This window comes from Alnus glutinosa, chromosome 6 (genome assembly GCF_958979055.1).
Source record: "Alnus glutinosa chromosome 6, dhAlnGlut1.1, whole genome shotgun sequence".
NCBI classification, from domain to species: domain Eukaryota; kingdom Viridiplantae; phylum Streptophyta; class Magnoliopsida; order Fagales; family Betulaceae; genus Alnus; species Alnus glutinosa.
In genome coordinates this window covers 28,318,455-28,330,821 of record NC_084891.1, presented here as the reverse complement: position 1 = coordinate 28,330,821, position 12,367 = coordinate 28,318,455, and the positions used below count along the sequence as shown (strand labels likewise).

General features: G+C 37.1%; 1 protein-coding gene and 1 pseudogene across 1 annotated transcript; both read right to left on the bottom strand.

The window, feature by feature from the left end:
• Positions 1-3,287: 3,287 nt before the first annotated feature.
• Positions 3,288-4,150, bottom strand: LOC133871685 (probable aquaporin PIP2-2; annotated as a pseudogene).
• A 6,467-nt stretch (positions 4,151-10,617) lies between these two features.
• LOC133870695 (aquaporin PIP2-7-like) lies at positions 10,618-12,166 on the bottom strand. Its single transcript, XM_062307880.1, has 4 exons — positions 11,772-12,166; positions 11,386-11,687; positions 11,037-11,177; positions 10,618-10,965 (listed from the first exon to the last, which is right to left on the bottom strand). Exons 1-4 carry the CDS (start codon positions 12,058-12,060, stop codon positions 10,846-10,848), a joined length of 852 nt encoding a protein of 283 aa, XP_062163864.1. The 5' UTR covers positions 12,061-12,166; the 3' UTR covers positions 10,618-10,845.
• Between the last annotated feature and the right edge of the window lie 201 nt (positions 12,167-12,367).

The following is a 12,367-nucleotide window of genomic DNA, read 5'->3' as shown; positions in this document are numbered from 1 at the left end:
ATAATGATGGTAGGCGGTTGGCTGAGTAAATGTTTAGCTAATATTTAGTTGAAACACGCTTTCTTTTCTTTTTATTTTTTTATTTTAAACTATTCAATATTTTAAACTATCTGCATATTTTAACAATCGACTTTTACGAATTCATTTAATTTTTTTTTATATCTATTTTAACTATTCCTAAAATAATAATAAAAACATCATATTGATTTTTTTTTTATTAATTTTTTGTATGCATTGTTGAGCTATAGTACTTATAAATTTAATGAATACTACTATAGCATCGAACCAATTTCTTAGCCAAATAAAAAATTAAAAAAAAAAAATTGCTATTTTTTATAATAGAACTAATCAAAATAACCTTTTGTCGATTTTGACAAGCCCGGTATGAATTAATGCTCAACCCACCATTTTGTTAATTAATTCGTCTGTTTAATCGTGAAAGCAGGTACAAAAATCTTCAGGAATGTCAAAGGAAATAATGTTCAACTTTAGTGCTTAAAACTGTGTCCTTACGCACTAGAGTGATTGAGATTATTCTGATGGAACAACCACATTCTCTGTTGAAACATGAACAACTTTGTGATTTACACAAAATATTAATGGTCTTGTATTGTTCCTAACAATAATGTTAGACCAGTTCTTCAAAAACTCTTTTAGAATTTGTTGACACGTGTCAATAACATTATCATATAATTGGTGACTGGCACAATTCTAATCACTTGCTAACGTACACGTGCCAACAAGTTGTAAACCTGTTGTAGGTTTAACTTTACTTTTTGTAACCTAAGGCAAAAAGTAAAAAATATTGGACATTTTAAATTTTAAAATATTAATATAATTAATTTTTATATTAAATATTTGAAAATTAATTTAAAAAGTCATTCTTTTAACTTAAAACTTACTAATCAAATTTTTATGTTTAATTTTCGTAAATATGTTGTTCTCAATAGATAATATGACTAATCTATTTTATATTTGTTGTAAGATATATAAACAATTGCAAGTAAGATTTAATTAGTTTGTACTAAAATCAATGACATGCGAACAGAACTAGTAACAACGACAACCTAAAATGAACGACATGTGATAGTAGATATAAAATATAAAATATCAAAAAAAAAAAATGATAGAACCAAAAAAACAAATTATTAGAAGTGAAAGAAAATAAATATAAAAATAAAGTGGGTCGTACTTTAGCTTGAAATTTGTAAAGATTTTAAACATGCTACATATTTTTTTCATTTACTTTTTTTCAAGTCCTTTTATCTTTTTCACTTTTTTAACAAATTCAATATAAAATGCCTTTTTAACGGCCGTCTATAAATTAAGGACGTGGAATAATTGGCCTAGTCAATAGTCATGGAGAGCCGGCCCTGAGAGAGAGAGAGAGAGAGAGAGAGAGACCATGCATATGTAGATATGCTATAGAATGATGAAACAAATGTGATACGTACTGCCAGGGCATCTTTTCTAGCTAGTACCGGAACTGGCGAGAGTTTAATTTATTGGCTAGCTGAAGTGTTACTCGCACCCTCTGTCTCAATTTTCAAACGAAAAAAAATATATATATACAATTAGTCCACCTGATTCTGTCAATTTACAATAAGCTTCGTGTAGCAAAAAATGTTTTGAAATCGAGCTTTTTATAGTATGCAAAAATAAATAAATAAATACCTGCATGCATCTTAGTTTTGTCTACCTTTTAAATAAAAACAGTCAAATGATATATTAAGTATTAATTAAATTGTGACATGTGTCACTTATAATTAAAAAATATATAACTTGTATTAAAAAAATAAATAAAAAAACCTAACCGGAACCCCTTTTGGGCTTTGGCAAGTGGCTATCTGGCCACGTGGCTACAATAATCACTACTGTAGCCACGCGGTGAATAGCAATATTTTTTGTAATGACCCCTTGAAGCAAAGGCACTTCTCTCACCAAATATTAAAGTAGAGATTAATCTTTCCAGCACCTCTAATCTAGTCAATATCATAGCAATCTATCCCGTTGTGGCATCCAAAAGTTCCATAATTTGTTGCCGCAACAGGCCAGGTCATGACTCTCCAAGCAGCTCATCGATCTCTTGGGTTGTTTTCAAAACCGCCAATTTGATGGCTCCGTTCTTAACTTTCAAGTCAGTAAGACATTGGATTTTCAACTTCTTTTTTCTTTTTTTATGTTTTTATTGAGTTTTGTATTGATTTTATTGTGATATTAATTTGCAAGACCACATGGGGCGGTTTTGTGGAAGGCACGTGCTTTCTGTTTATAAGCGTGTCCCGGAAGGGCAGCTAGCACTGCCTAGCCTTTTGCCGAGAATGGCCTGGTGTCAAAACCAAACACCGATCATCCTGCATGCTGCCGACGCTTCTCAAACTTCTGCTTCTTATAATTGTACTATTCTCTGAATATCTCATGCTTTCGTCCCATGCGTGCAGATACACACACACACACACACACATATATATATATATATATATATATATATATATTATCGTTTGTCCTTTGTGGAAATGTTTTTGTGCTTTTCGTATGCAAATGTTTGTGCTTTTAATACAAGTTTTAAGAGAAATGGACCACACAATTAATCTCTCTGTTCAAGCTTTAATTAATGTTGGGTGTTTATACACAGGAACTGGATAAGGATGGACACAGCATATATAGCATACAGAGGCAAACAATTTTCCTTTGAAAAAAGGGCTTGGACCATATTATTCCATTATTTCATAGCAATTTTTTCTTTCTTTACCATAACAGATGGAGCTATTTACTCGATTGCATACATTTTTGAAACACTTCTAATAGAGAGACAAATAGTAAATTTTGAAAGAACTTATTGTAAACCTCATGTAAATCTATCTGATTTATAGGGGAAGATAGAACTTGCAGGAGGTCCGTTTGATATCCAAAAACTGCTCAGCAAATAGTCAAACCAGTGAAAAATGTATGTTGGGGTAAACCAAAAAAATTGAGTAGAGCCCTGTAGGCCATCCCATGACGATGGTGAAGGGAGTGTCCTAATTGGTAAGAAAAAACAACTTGCAAACCTACGAGACTACCAGAACTTGAAAGGAAAAGTAGAAAAATGAATAAATATAGTGATAATTTGATTTTTCATGGTAAATAAGATAGGAGATCGAGAAAATAGAAATATGAGTAATTCATGGTGACACACTAACTAAAAAACCATTTTGTAGCAAGCAATTTATGAAGAATAATAATAAACTTAACACAAAAGTTGAGAAAAATAATAACAATAACTTGGTCTCAAGCGTCTACCATTATTAACCCGTAGTCATATCACATACACCTGTACACACAGATAAGTACGAGAGGAACGAATATTGGCCTAGTTGGCGCTGGCTCTCGTGATATAGAGCTGCAGCGAGCGCTCCCACAAAAGGTCCAACCCAGAAAATCTACTGTTTATCACCACCTGATCAGTCAACAACAAATCAAAAGTCTCAATTAATTGATGGAGCTAATAACTGACCTGATCATCCCAAACTCGGTCCTTGTTGTAGATTACAGCAGCCCCAAAACTCCGAGCTGGGTTTATTCCTGTGCCTGTGATGGGGATGGTCGCCAAGTGCACCAAAAATACTGCAAACCCAATTGGCAAGAGAGCCAAAACCTATAATTTTAACGCACAAATATGTTAGCTAGGCAATTTTTTACGGGTATAAACCGACACGAAATTAACTGATTAAAGTAGAGGATTTGAGTCGTTTAGTTCAATAAATTGGATTAAGAGACTGGCGTTGTAAAATTCAAGGGACTTGAGCTACTTACTGGGACGTGGGAATCGCGTGCGTTTCACTCAGGATCTGTGGCATAGAAGACTGTATAGACAAGCACGAAAGTCCCAATAATCTCAGCTCCTAAAGCGGTTCTCTTGAAGTAGGCAGGAGACCCGGCGTTAGTGCCACCTCCAAGATCGAGCATCGTAGTAGTCCTTCATGATGCCCCTCACCAACGCTACTCCACATATTGCTCCCAAGCACTGCGTCACCATGTACGACACAGCATTGTTCTACCATTGTTCTACTTCGTCGTTCGGTGCTTGGTTCCACACAGTGCTACCATTGTTGTTCCCACCATTCTCGTTCTCGTGGTTGTTAGCTTGGGTGCGTGTTTGGGGAGCCATTTCTACGATCCATGTTATAAAATATAAACAGTTAGAAAATACTCCCCTATCATCTAGGAGTAACTCCTAAGGCACACTCTATTTGGCCGGAATATGGCTTTCCATTGCCCCCACTAAGCCTAATATACTGCTATGGCTCCTAAGAGTCTACAAGACCTTATAAATTTTGCTTTGATACCATAATTGTAACACCCCTAGTTTACTAGGAATAGGATCGTCAATTAACTCTCTCAGAAGCGTAAAGATTTCTAAGGTTTACTAGAGCAATTACTACATGTGATATTAAATGCATGACAGAATAAAAACATCAAATTTGAAACTTTATAAAACGCAGAAACGTTTGTTCAAAGACATATAAATAATTTTCTTTTTATTAAATAAGTCATAACCTTGACATTGTGCTAATGCATTTATTTAAAACAAAATAATATGCAACTCAGATGGATTTAATAATTAACCCCACCCCATTCCGGCCTCCTAACTCAAATTACTAGTCACTTGAAAACAAAAAATAAACTGAATGAGCCGAAAGCGCTTAATAAGTAAATTCTCAACCATAAAATAGTTGTGATAAATTTATTTTCTTTAAAACCTTTCATTTAAAAGGTTTTATTTCGTATAACACTTCAAAGCATATTTATCACCAAACTCTAATATTTAGGCCAAAATTAAATAAAACCTTATTTCTTTAAAACATCTCTACTCACACGTCTATGAACCAAGGGAGACATATTCAGTCATTCAGACAAGACGAAACAGATATATATAGTACAAAAGAGACAACATTCAATGCAATCATCACCAAAGACGAAAAGGCAACTCCATGCACACCACCAAATTAAACATGAACAGCAATTGCTATGGAAATCATAAGAAGGTGGTATACACTATACAGTGGAGCCGAGTAGTTTAATACAATAGTCAATAGTGATGTTTTACCTTTGCACGCACAGTGAAAAAGAGGAAGCACTTAGAAATTGCAACAGAGAAAGACGAAGGCAGAGAAAAAAAAATAGTTGATTGACGGCTTTAGTTTCTTCTAACATCTAATAATTAGGGTAGGAGATAAATTAAAGACAATGAGAGGAATATATAGGGCAGCAACGAGCTTAGGTTTTTTTTTTCTTCTGGATTCGGACCTGGCGGCTAGGGTTGGGGTTTAGTGAAGTAAAATATCAGTTTTTAATTTGTTTAAGACACACCAAAAGAAATCGTATATAAGTAAAATGTTATAAAATTCATTATTATTATTATTCTTATTATAAATTTATATAATTTTTTTTACAGCATTTCTTATTTTATTTATATCCATATAACTATATTATGCATGAAATTATCTATTCTCATTATTAGATTGAACATATCCTTTCCTAATGTTTCAACTATCAATAAATTATTATTTTCTCTTTAAAAGATGATCAGTGTCATTACATGTCAATTTAGCTGTCTCGTTGGCACCATCACTTCAACTTGACCATTTCATACTAGAAGGTGATTCCAATTTCTGCTCTCCAAAATCAATATGTTGCTCAAGATTGGAGGATCTCCTCCTTGATCTTGAACACAATTGGATCCATCACAGCCTCTTCCTATTAGAAATCTCACAAAATTAATAAAAAGTACAAACTTTTGTACTCATCATGTGACACATTGGGTAGCAACCAGATCCTTTTCTGGTAGCATTCACATCTATCCCCCACCATTACACTACAAAAAAAAAGGACAATTAAGGACGGTTTTTTTCTAGGTGGTTTCTAAAACCGTCTAGAATTAAACTGTTACAGACAGTTTTAAAACAACCGTCTGTAAATAAATAAATATGGACGGTTTGAGTAAATCGTCTGGAAATTTACATTTCCGGACGGTTTGTTTCAAATCGTCTGGAATTATTGATATTAAAAAAAAAAATGGTGACAAAAATCTCATGGATTAAAAAAGAAATTATTAATTATGGACGGTTTGAAAAAAATCGTTTGGAAATGTAAATTTTCAAACGGTTTGGAACAAACCGTCTGGAAACTTATAGGGTAGTCAAATGACGCGAATCGACACCCTCAGCCATAGATTGAAACACTTTCGACGGCTTAAATGCGTCTAAAGAAAATGACGCGGATTGGGAAGAAGAAGAGCAAAATGTGAACCCAACCCCTCTAAACCCCACATCGCATATTCACTAAGCAAAGAAGGCGTACAGCCCCTCTAAACCCCACATCGCAAATGTGAACCCTAGCCCTCTAAACCCCGGCCAACCGAACAACAACCTTGAGGCTTTGCTATTCAGTGACTTTTTTATTTTCACACGGGCGACTGGATTGGATGGAACGGTGGGATCGGGACGACAAGAGAGAGTGCTGGAGATGGAGTGCCGGATCTGTCAAACCCACGCTGGTGTGCGTGGGTTTTCGGCCGAATCTGGCGAGGTCTTCTGGGTTTCCAGCCGAATACGGCAGAAACCCATGCTCAGCCTCTTTCTCTGGCAGGATACAGAGAGAGATCTGGCCGGAATACCACTTATTCCGGCCGGTTCTCTCTTCCTCTCTCTTTCTCCGTCGCCGTTCGGATTTCTCTTCCTCTCTCCTTCTCTCTCGCCGGCCGGCGTATGAAACGTTCAAACCATTTTTTTTTTTTTTACGAAAGGTATCAGACCATATTAATTAGTTATAATATCAAAAAGCTAATTAATATAAAAAAATAATTATATTGATATTAATGATATTAGTATAAAAAAAATTATTAATTCTGGACGGTTTTCCCAATCTGTTCAGAAATAATTCTAGACAGTTTTGCCCAAACCGTCCAGAATTAATTCCAGACAGTTTGGGAAAACAGTCCAGAATTGGTTATGGACAGTTTGGGCCAAACTGTCTGGAATTGTGGACGCCTTGGCCCAAACAGTCTATAACCCGGATTAGCGACCCATTGTACTGGACGGTTTTAAACCGTCCAAACAAAATCGTCTGAACAGTTTTTCAAATGATTTTTTTCAATTTCTAGACGGTTTCAAACTGTCAAGAATTCTTGTTTTTTTTTGTAGCGTTACCTTCAATTTCCATTGTAAATGGTAAGGATCTTCCTCCCCTATTTCAAGAAGAAGTTCCTCTCACCGAGCTTATTTCCTTATTATTTTGTTTCAAAGTATCTTTGAAAAAAAAAAAAAAAAAACAACCACCCCAAAGAGAAGAAGAAGAAGAAGAAGGAGAATAAAAAAAAGAACCAAACAAACAAATGTGATACTGCCAGGGCATCTTTGCAATAAGCTTCATGTAGTAAAAAATGTTTTGAAATCGAGCTTCTTGTAGTATGAAAAAAACAAATAGGTACCTGCATCTAAGTTCTGTCTAATTTTTAAATGGAAACAGTCAAATGACATATAAGTATCAATTAAATTGTGATACGTGTTATTTATAATTAAAAAATATATAATTTGTATTAAATTAAAAAAATTAAAAATTAAAAATTAAAAAAACTAAACTGGAACCCCCTTAAGGTCAAAGCCATGGCCTGAAACCGCTTTGATTCGTCTGGAATTTCTGAAGTTCTTAGGTTTGCATACTTGCTAAAAGTTTTGCTTTCTTAACATGAAATTGAGGACAATTAATACACTTAATTGGGACACCCTCCATGCATTCAGCAGTAATCTCCGAAGAGCATATATATATATATATCCGCCGCGTTCAGGATGTCATGACCTTCATAGCCTCATAAGAGTCTTGTTTTCGAGGACAGATGTACCGTACACCACCTTCAACCAGAGAAACAAAAGACGTATGTCCAAGGTACGTAGGAAAACTAGTATTACTCATTCATCGCTACCTAGCTAAGCCGCCGGTTGCTTCATTACATACTAAAAAAAAGAAAAAAAAAAAAAAAAGAAGACAAAAGACAAAAATTGAGTGCAGAAACTTATTTGTTGTTATTTTTGTATATCACAAATACCTGTCAGAACATTTTTATATCAGATATCTTTTTTATTTTTATTTGATAAAAAATGACCCGTAAAATCAAAATATCATAAGAATTGCGGAAATCTCTCGCAGACCCTGCACTTTCATAGCCCATATATTGGGATTCAATCAAAAGATAAGGCATCTCGATTAGGCAGTGCTTTGAATTAAAATCACTGGCCACTGATTTAATTGCCCGGCCCACTAAATCACTGGCCAGTCAATAGGGGAATCAACCGTGTCCAAAGCAGTTGTTTTGTTTTTAATTAATTGCCCACTGACCCACTGATTCAAACCCCAGAAAGAACCTTTTTTAGCCTGTTAGCTAGTACCTTCGAAATAAGCTTATAAAGAACATTACACAGGCTTATAGGCCGGTAATCACACACAGAAACAGCACTAGAATTTTTAGGGATCAAAGCAAGATAGGTATAGTTAATCGAAGGATCAAAAATACCATTGTTTAAAAAATTTAGAATAGCTTGCTGAACCTGAACGCCAACAATATTCCAGTGTTTCTGATAGAAACATGCTCCATAGCCATCCGGTCCTGGTGCTTTTAGGGGCTGCATTTGTCCAAGGGCACTTTCAATCTCTTCCCCAGTGAAGGCTCTAAGTAGGAATGAGTTCATGGCCGGTGTTACCTGTTGAGGAACTGAATCCAGACACGATCCCACCTCCTTTGGCCCCTCCGAGGAGAACAGGTTTTGGAAATATGAGGTAAAAGCCTCATATATATCTTCATTGGTCGTCCTTGGTAAGCCCGCCTCATCCAAAACCTTGAAGATTTTGTTGGTTCTTCTTCGTTGTGTCGCCCATGCATGGAAAAACTTCTTATTTCGATCACCCCCCTTAAACCAATTACGCTTGGCCCTTTGTTTCCATTTTAGATCCTCCATTTGCAACAAAAGGTTGATTTCTCCTTGTAATGTCCGAATTTGTTCTGTGTCTCCAGCCCCTTCATCTGCCTGCAGAGCTTCCAACTTTTTAGTAAGGACTGTGAGACGTTTAAGGTTATCTCCAAATTTTTCCTGATTCCAATTGGAAAGAGCCGTGGCACATTGCTCCAGCTTCTGTTTGGTCATGGTCAAAAGATTATCACCTGTCTGAGCTTTATCCCATTCGGCCTTGATCACCCCTGCACTCTCTTCATCAACATTCCAACTTGCTTCGAACTTAAAGGTTCTAGGAGGTCGACTATGACATTGAGAAAGCCGAATCCATAAGGGCTTGTGATCGGAACTCCTTGCTGCCATAACTATCACTTCTGCATCCAGAAATTGGGTGCACCAACCTGCATTGGCCAGGGCACGATCAAGCCGCTCCTTTATAAATTCTTGCCCTTCACGGTGATTGCACCAGGTGAATTTTGATCCTTTGAACCCAAGGTCTCCCAACGAGCATTCATCAACAGCTGTTCTAAAAGGTTCTAATTGAGATGCACTCTTTGGGATCCCGCCTACTTTCTCCGAATTATTCAAAATCTCATTGAAATCTCCCAAACAGAGCCAACTTAAGGGTGTGGCCCTACTGAGGTATGTGAGCAATTTCCACAACTCCCCCCGAAGAGCCACATCGGGATTTCCGTAAAAACCAGTTAATTGCCAAGTAGAATCTGACCCCCGAAAACAAACCTTCGCCAAAATATGACGGAGGGAGAAATTCTGTATAGAGACTTCCTTGGCATCTTTCCAAAGCAGTGCTAACCCTCCGCTCTTTCCAATCGGTTCAACTGTCAACAAGCCTTCAAACCCCAGGAAAATCCGCATTTTATTTCTTTTAAGTTTCAGATTTCTTTCAAAGGTAATGTCTATTGCTCCTTATGAATAGCCGAGGGTGAGCATCTATAGTTTTGAGGAATTTTTTACAGGGGATGAGGAAAATTTTTGGGGGTTGAGGGGGAGGGGGGTGGGGGCATTTGACCCCCCTCCTTCCGCCCGAATCCTTTGTATTTGCTTACGGAGAAAAAGGGCATCGACCATATTATTCCATTATTTCATGGCAATTTTTTCTTTCTTTACCATAACTGAGCTATTTACTCGATTGTAGACTTTTTTGGAACATCTCTACCAAAGGGACAAATAATAAATTTTGAAAGAACTCATGTAAATCCATCTTATTTATAGGGAAAGAACTTGCGGGGAGGTCTTTTTGATGTTCAAAAACTGCTCAGCAATAATCAAACAAGTAGAGAATGTGCGTTGGGGTGAACCAAAAAAGTTTTGAGTAGAACCGAATCTAAGTGTTGGCTACTTCTAACCCTGTACGTAGGCCATCCCATGAGGATATATGGTGAAGGGAGGGTCCTAATTTGTAGAAGAAAAAAAAACCTGCAAACCCTCGGAGTCACACTATTGCTATACATAATGAAAAGCAGAATTTGCCAATTGATACGACACATCGTATGGTGGGCATAAATTGTGACGGCAACATAAGTCAAAGAGTTTTTTTTTTTTTTGAGGATTTTTTTAAAAAAAAATTAAGCCAGAGTTTGACAAAGAAAACAGATTCATCGGTCCAATGTGACACAATAGAGAGTTATGTGGATATATATATATACAAATTAGACGCACAAATCCAATATCTGAGAACAGGACACAGCACGAGTGATAGTAGGCCCCACAACCAACATCGCAACCACCAATCATCAATACCTATGTACGAGGATGACTATTGACTATACACACGAGAAAGAACAAAAATCACATACACCTGTACACACAGATAAGTACGAGAGGAACAAATATTGGCCTAGTTGGTGGGGTTGGTGGTGAACGATCCCAAAGCTTTGATGGCGTTGGCTCTCAGAATATGCTGATGATATAGTGCTGCAGCGAGCGCTCCCGCAAAAGGTCCAACCCAGAATATCCACTGTTTATCACCACCTGATCAGTCAACAGCAAATCAAAAGTCTCAATTAATTGATGGAGCTAAAAACTGACCTGATCATCCCAAACTTTGTCCTTGTTGTAGATTACAGCAGCCCCAAAACTCCGAGCTGGGTTTATTCCTGTGCCTGTGATGGGGATGGTCGCCAAGTGCACCAAAAATACTGCAAACCCAATTGGCAAGGGAGCCAAAACCTATCATTTTAACGCACAAATATGTTAGTTGTAGGCAATTTTTTTAACTGGTAGAATCCGACACGAAATTAACCGATTAAAGTAGAGGATTTGAGACGTTTAGTTCAATAAGTCGGATTAAGATTGACTTAAATAATCTTATACCAATTTTTTCGGTAGGACGTGCCAGGTTGGCGTTGTAAAATTCAAGGTACTTAGAGCTACTTACTGGGACGTGGGAATCGCGAGCGTTTCGCTTTGGATCTGTGGCGGAGAAGACTGTGTAGACAAGCACGAAAGTCCCAATAATCTCAGCTCCTAAAGCGGTTCCCTTGGAGTAGCCCGGAGACACGGCGTTAGTGCCACCTCCAAGAGCATCGATATCGTAGTAGTCCTTCATTATGCCCTTCACCAACGCTACTCCACATATTGCTCCCAAGCACTGAGCCACCATGTAAGAAATCGCTCTTATTAACGAAACCTTTCGTGCCAGGAATAAACCGAACGTCACGGCTGGATTAATATGACCACCTGTACTTATATCCAGAAGAATTAATATGACTATAAAAATCTATAAAAGAAAATAAATAGAGAAGAATATGAAAGATCGGGAACCTGATATTCCTGCAGTGCTATAAACAAGGATGAAAATCATGCCCCCAAAGGCCCAAGCGACGCCCAGAAGGCCAACTGTCTCGCAGGGATCAGTTTGCTTCTTGTAGCCGATAACGGTGGCAACAGTTATGTAGAGAAAGAGAAGGGTGGCAATGAACTCGGCGATAACTGCTCTGTAAAAGGACCAGACAGTAAGCTCTTCTGCGTCAAAAAAAGGTGCTGGTGGTGGGTCAACGTAGTCTCTCCCAGGCTGAGATGCTTCTCCTTCTTCAGTCACTTCCTTCGACATCTTTATAAATTTTTTAAGGGCTTAAGTTTAGAGCATGCAGTAGATTAGCAGCTCTTAATGTTGTTCGATCTCTTCTTTGTTCTTCGCTGCTGAAGACACTGAGAACTTGATGAGAGAGTTAGTGGAAGATTGGAATTTATGTGTGCGTAAATCGTAATAGAGAGAGCATATGCTATAGAATAATGGAACAAATTAATTAAATTTGATGCTGGCAGGGAATCTTTTCAGGTCCCGGTTCTGCTAGATTATTGGCAACCTAGCTGAAGTGTCACTCTCATATAACCTCAGTTTCAATTTTCAAATGAAG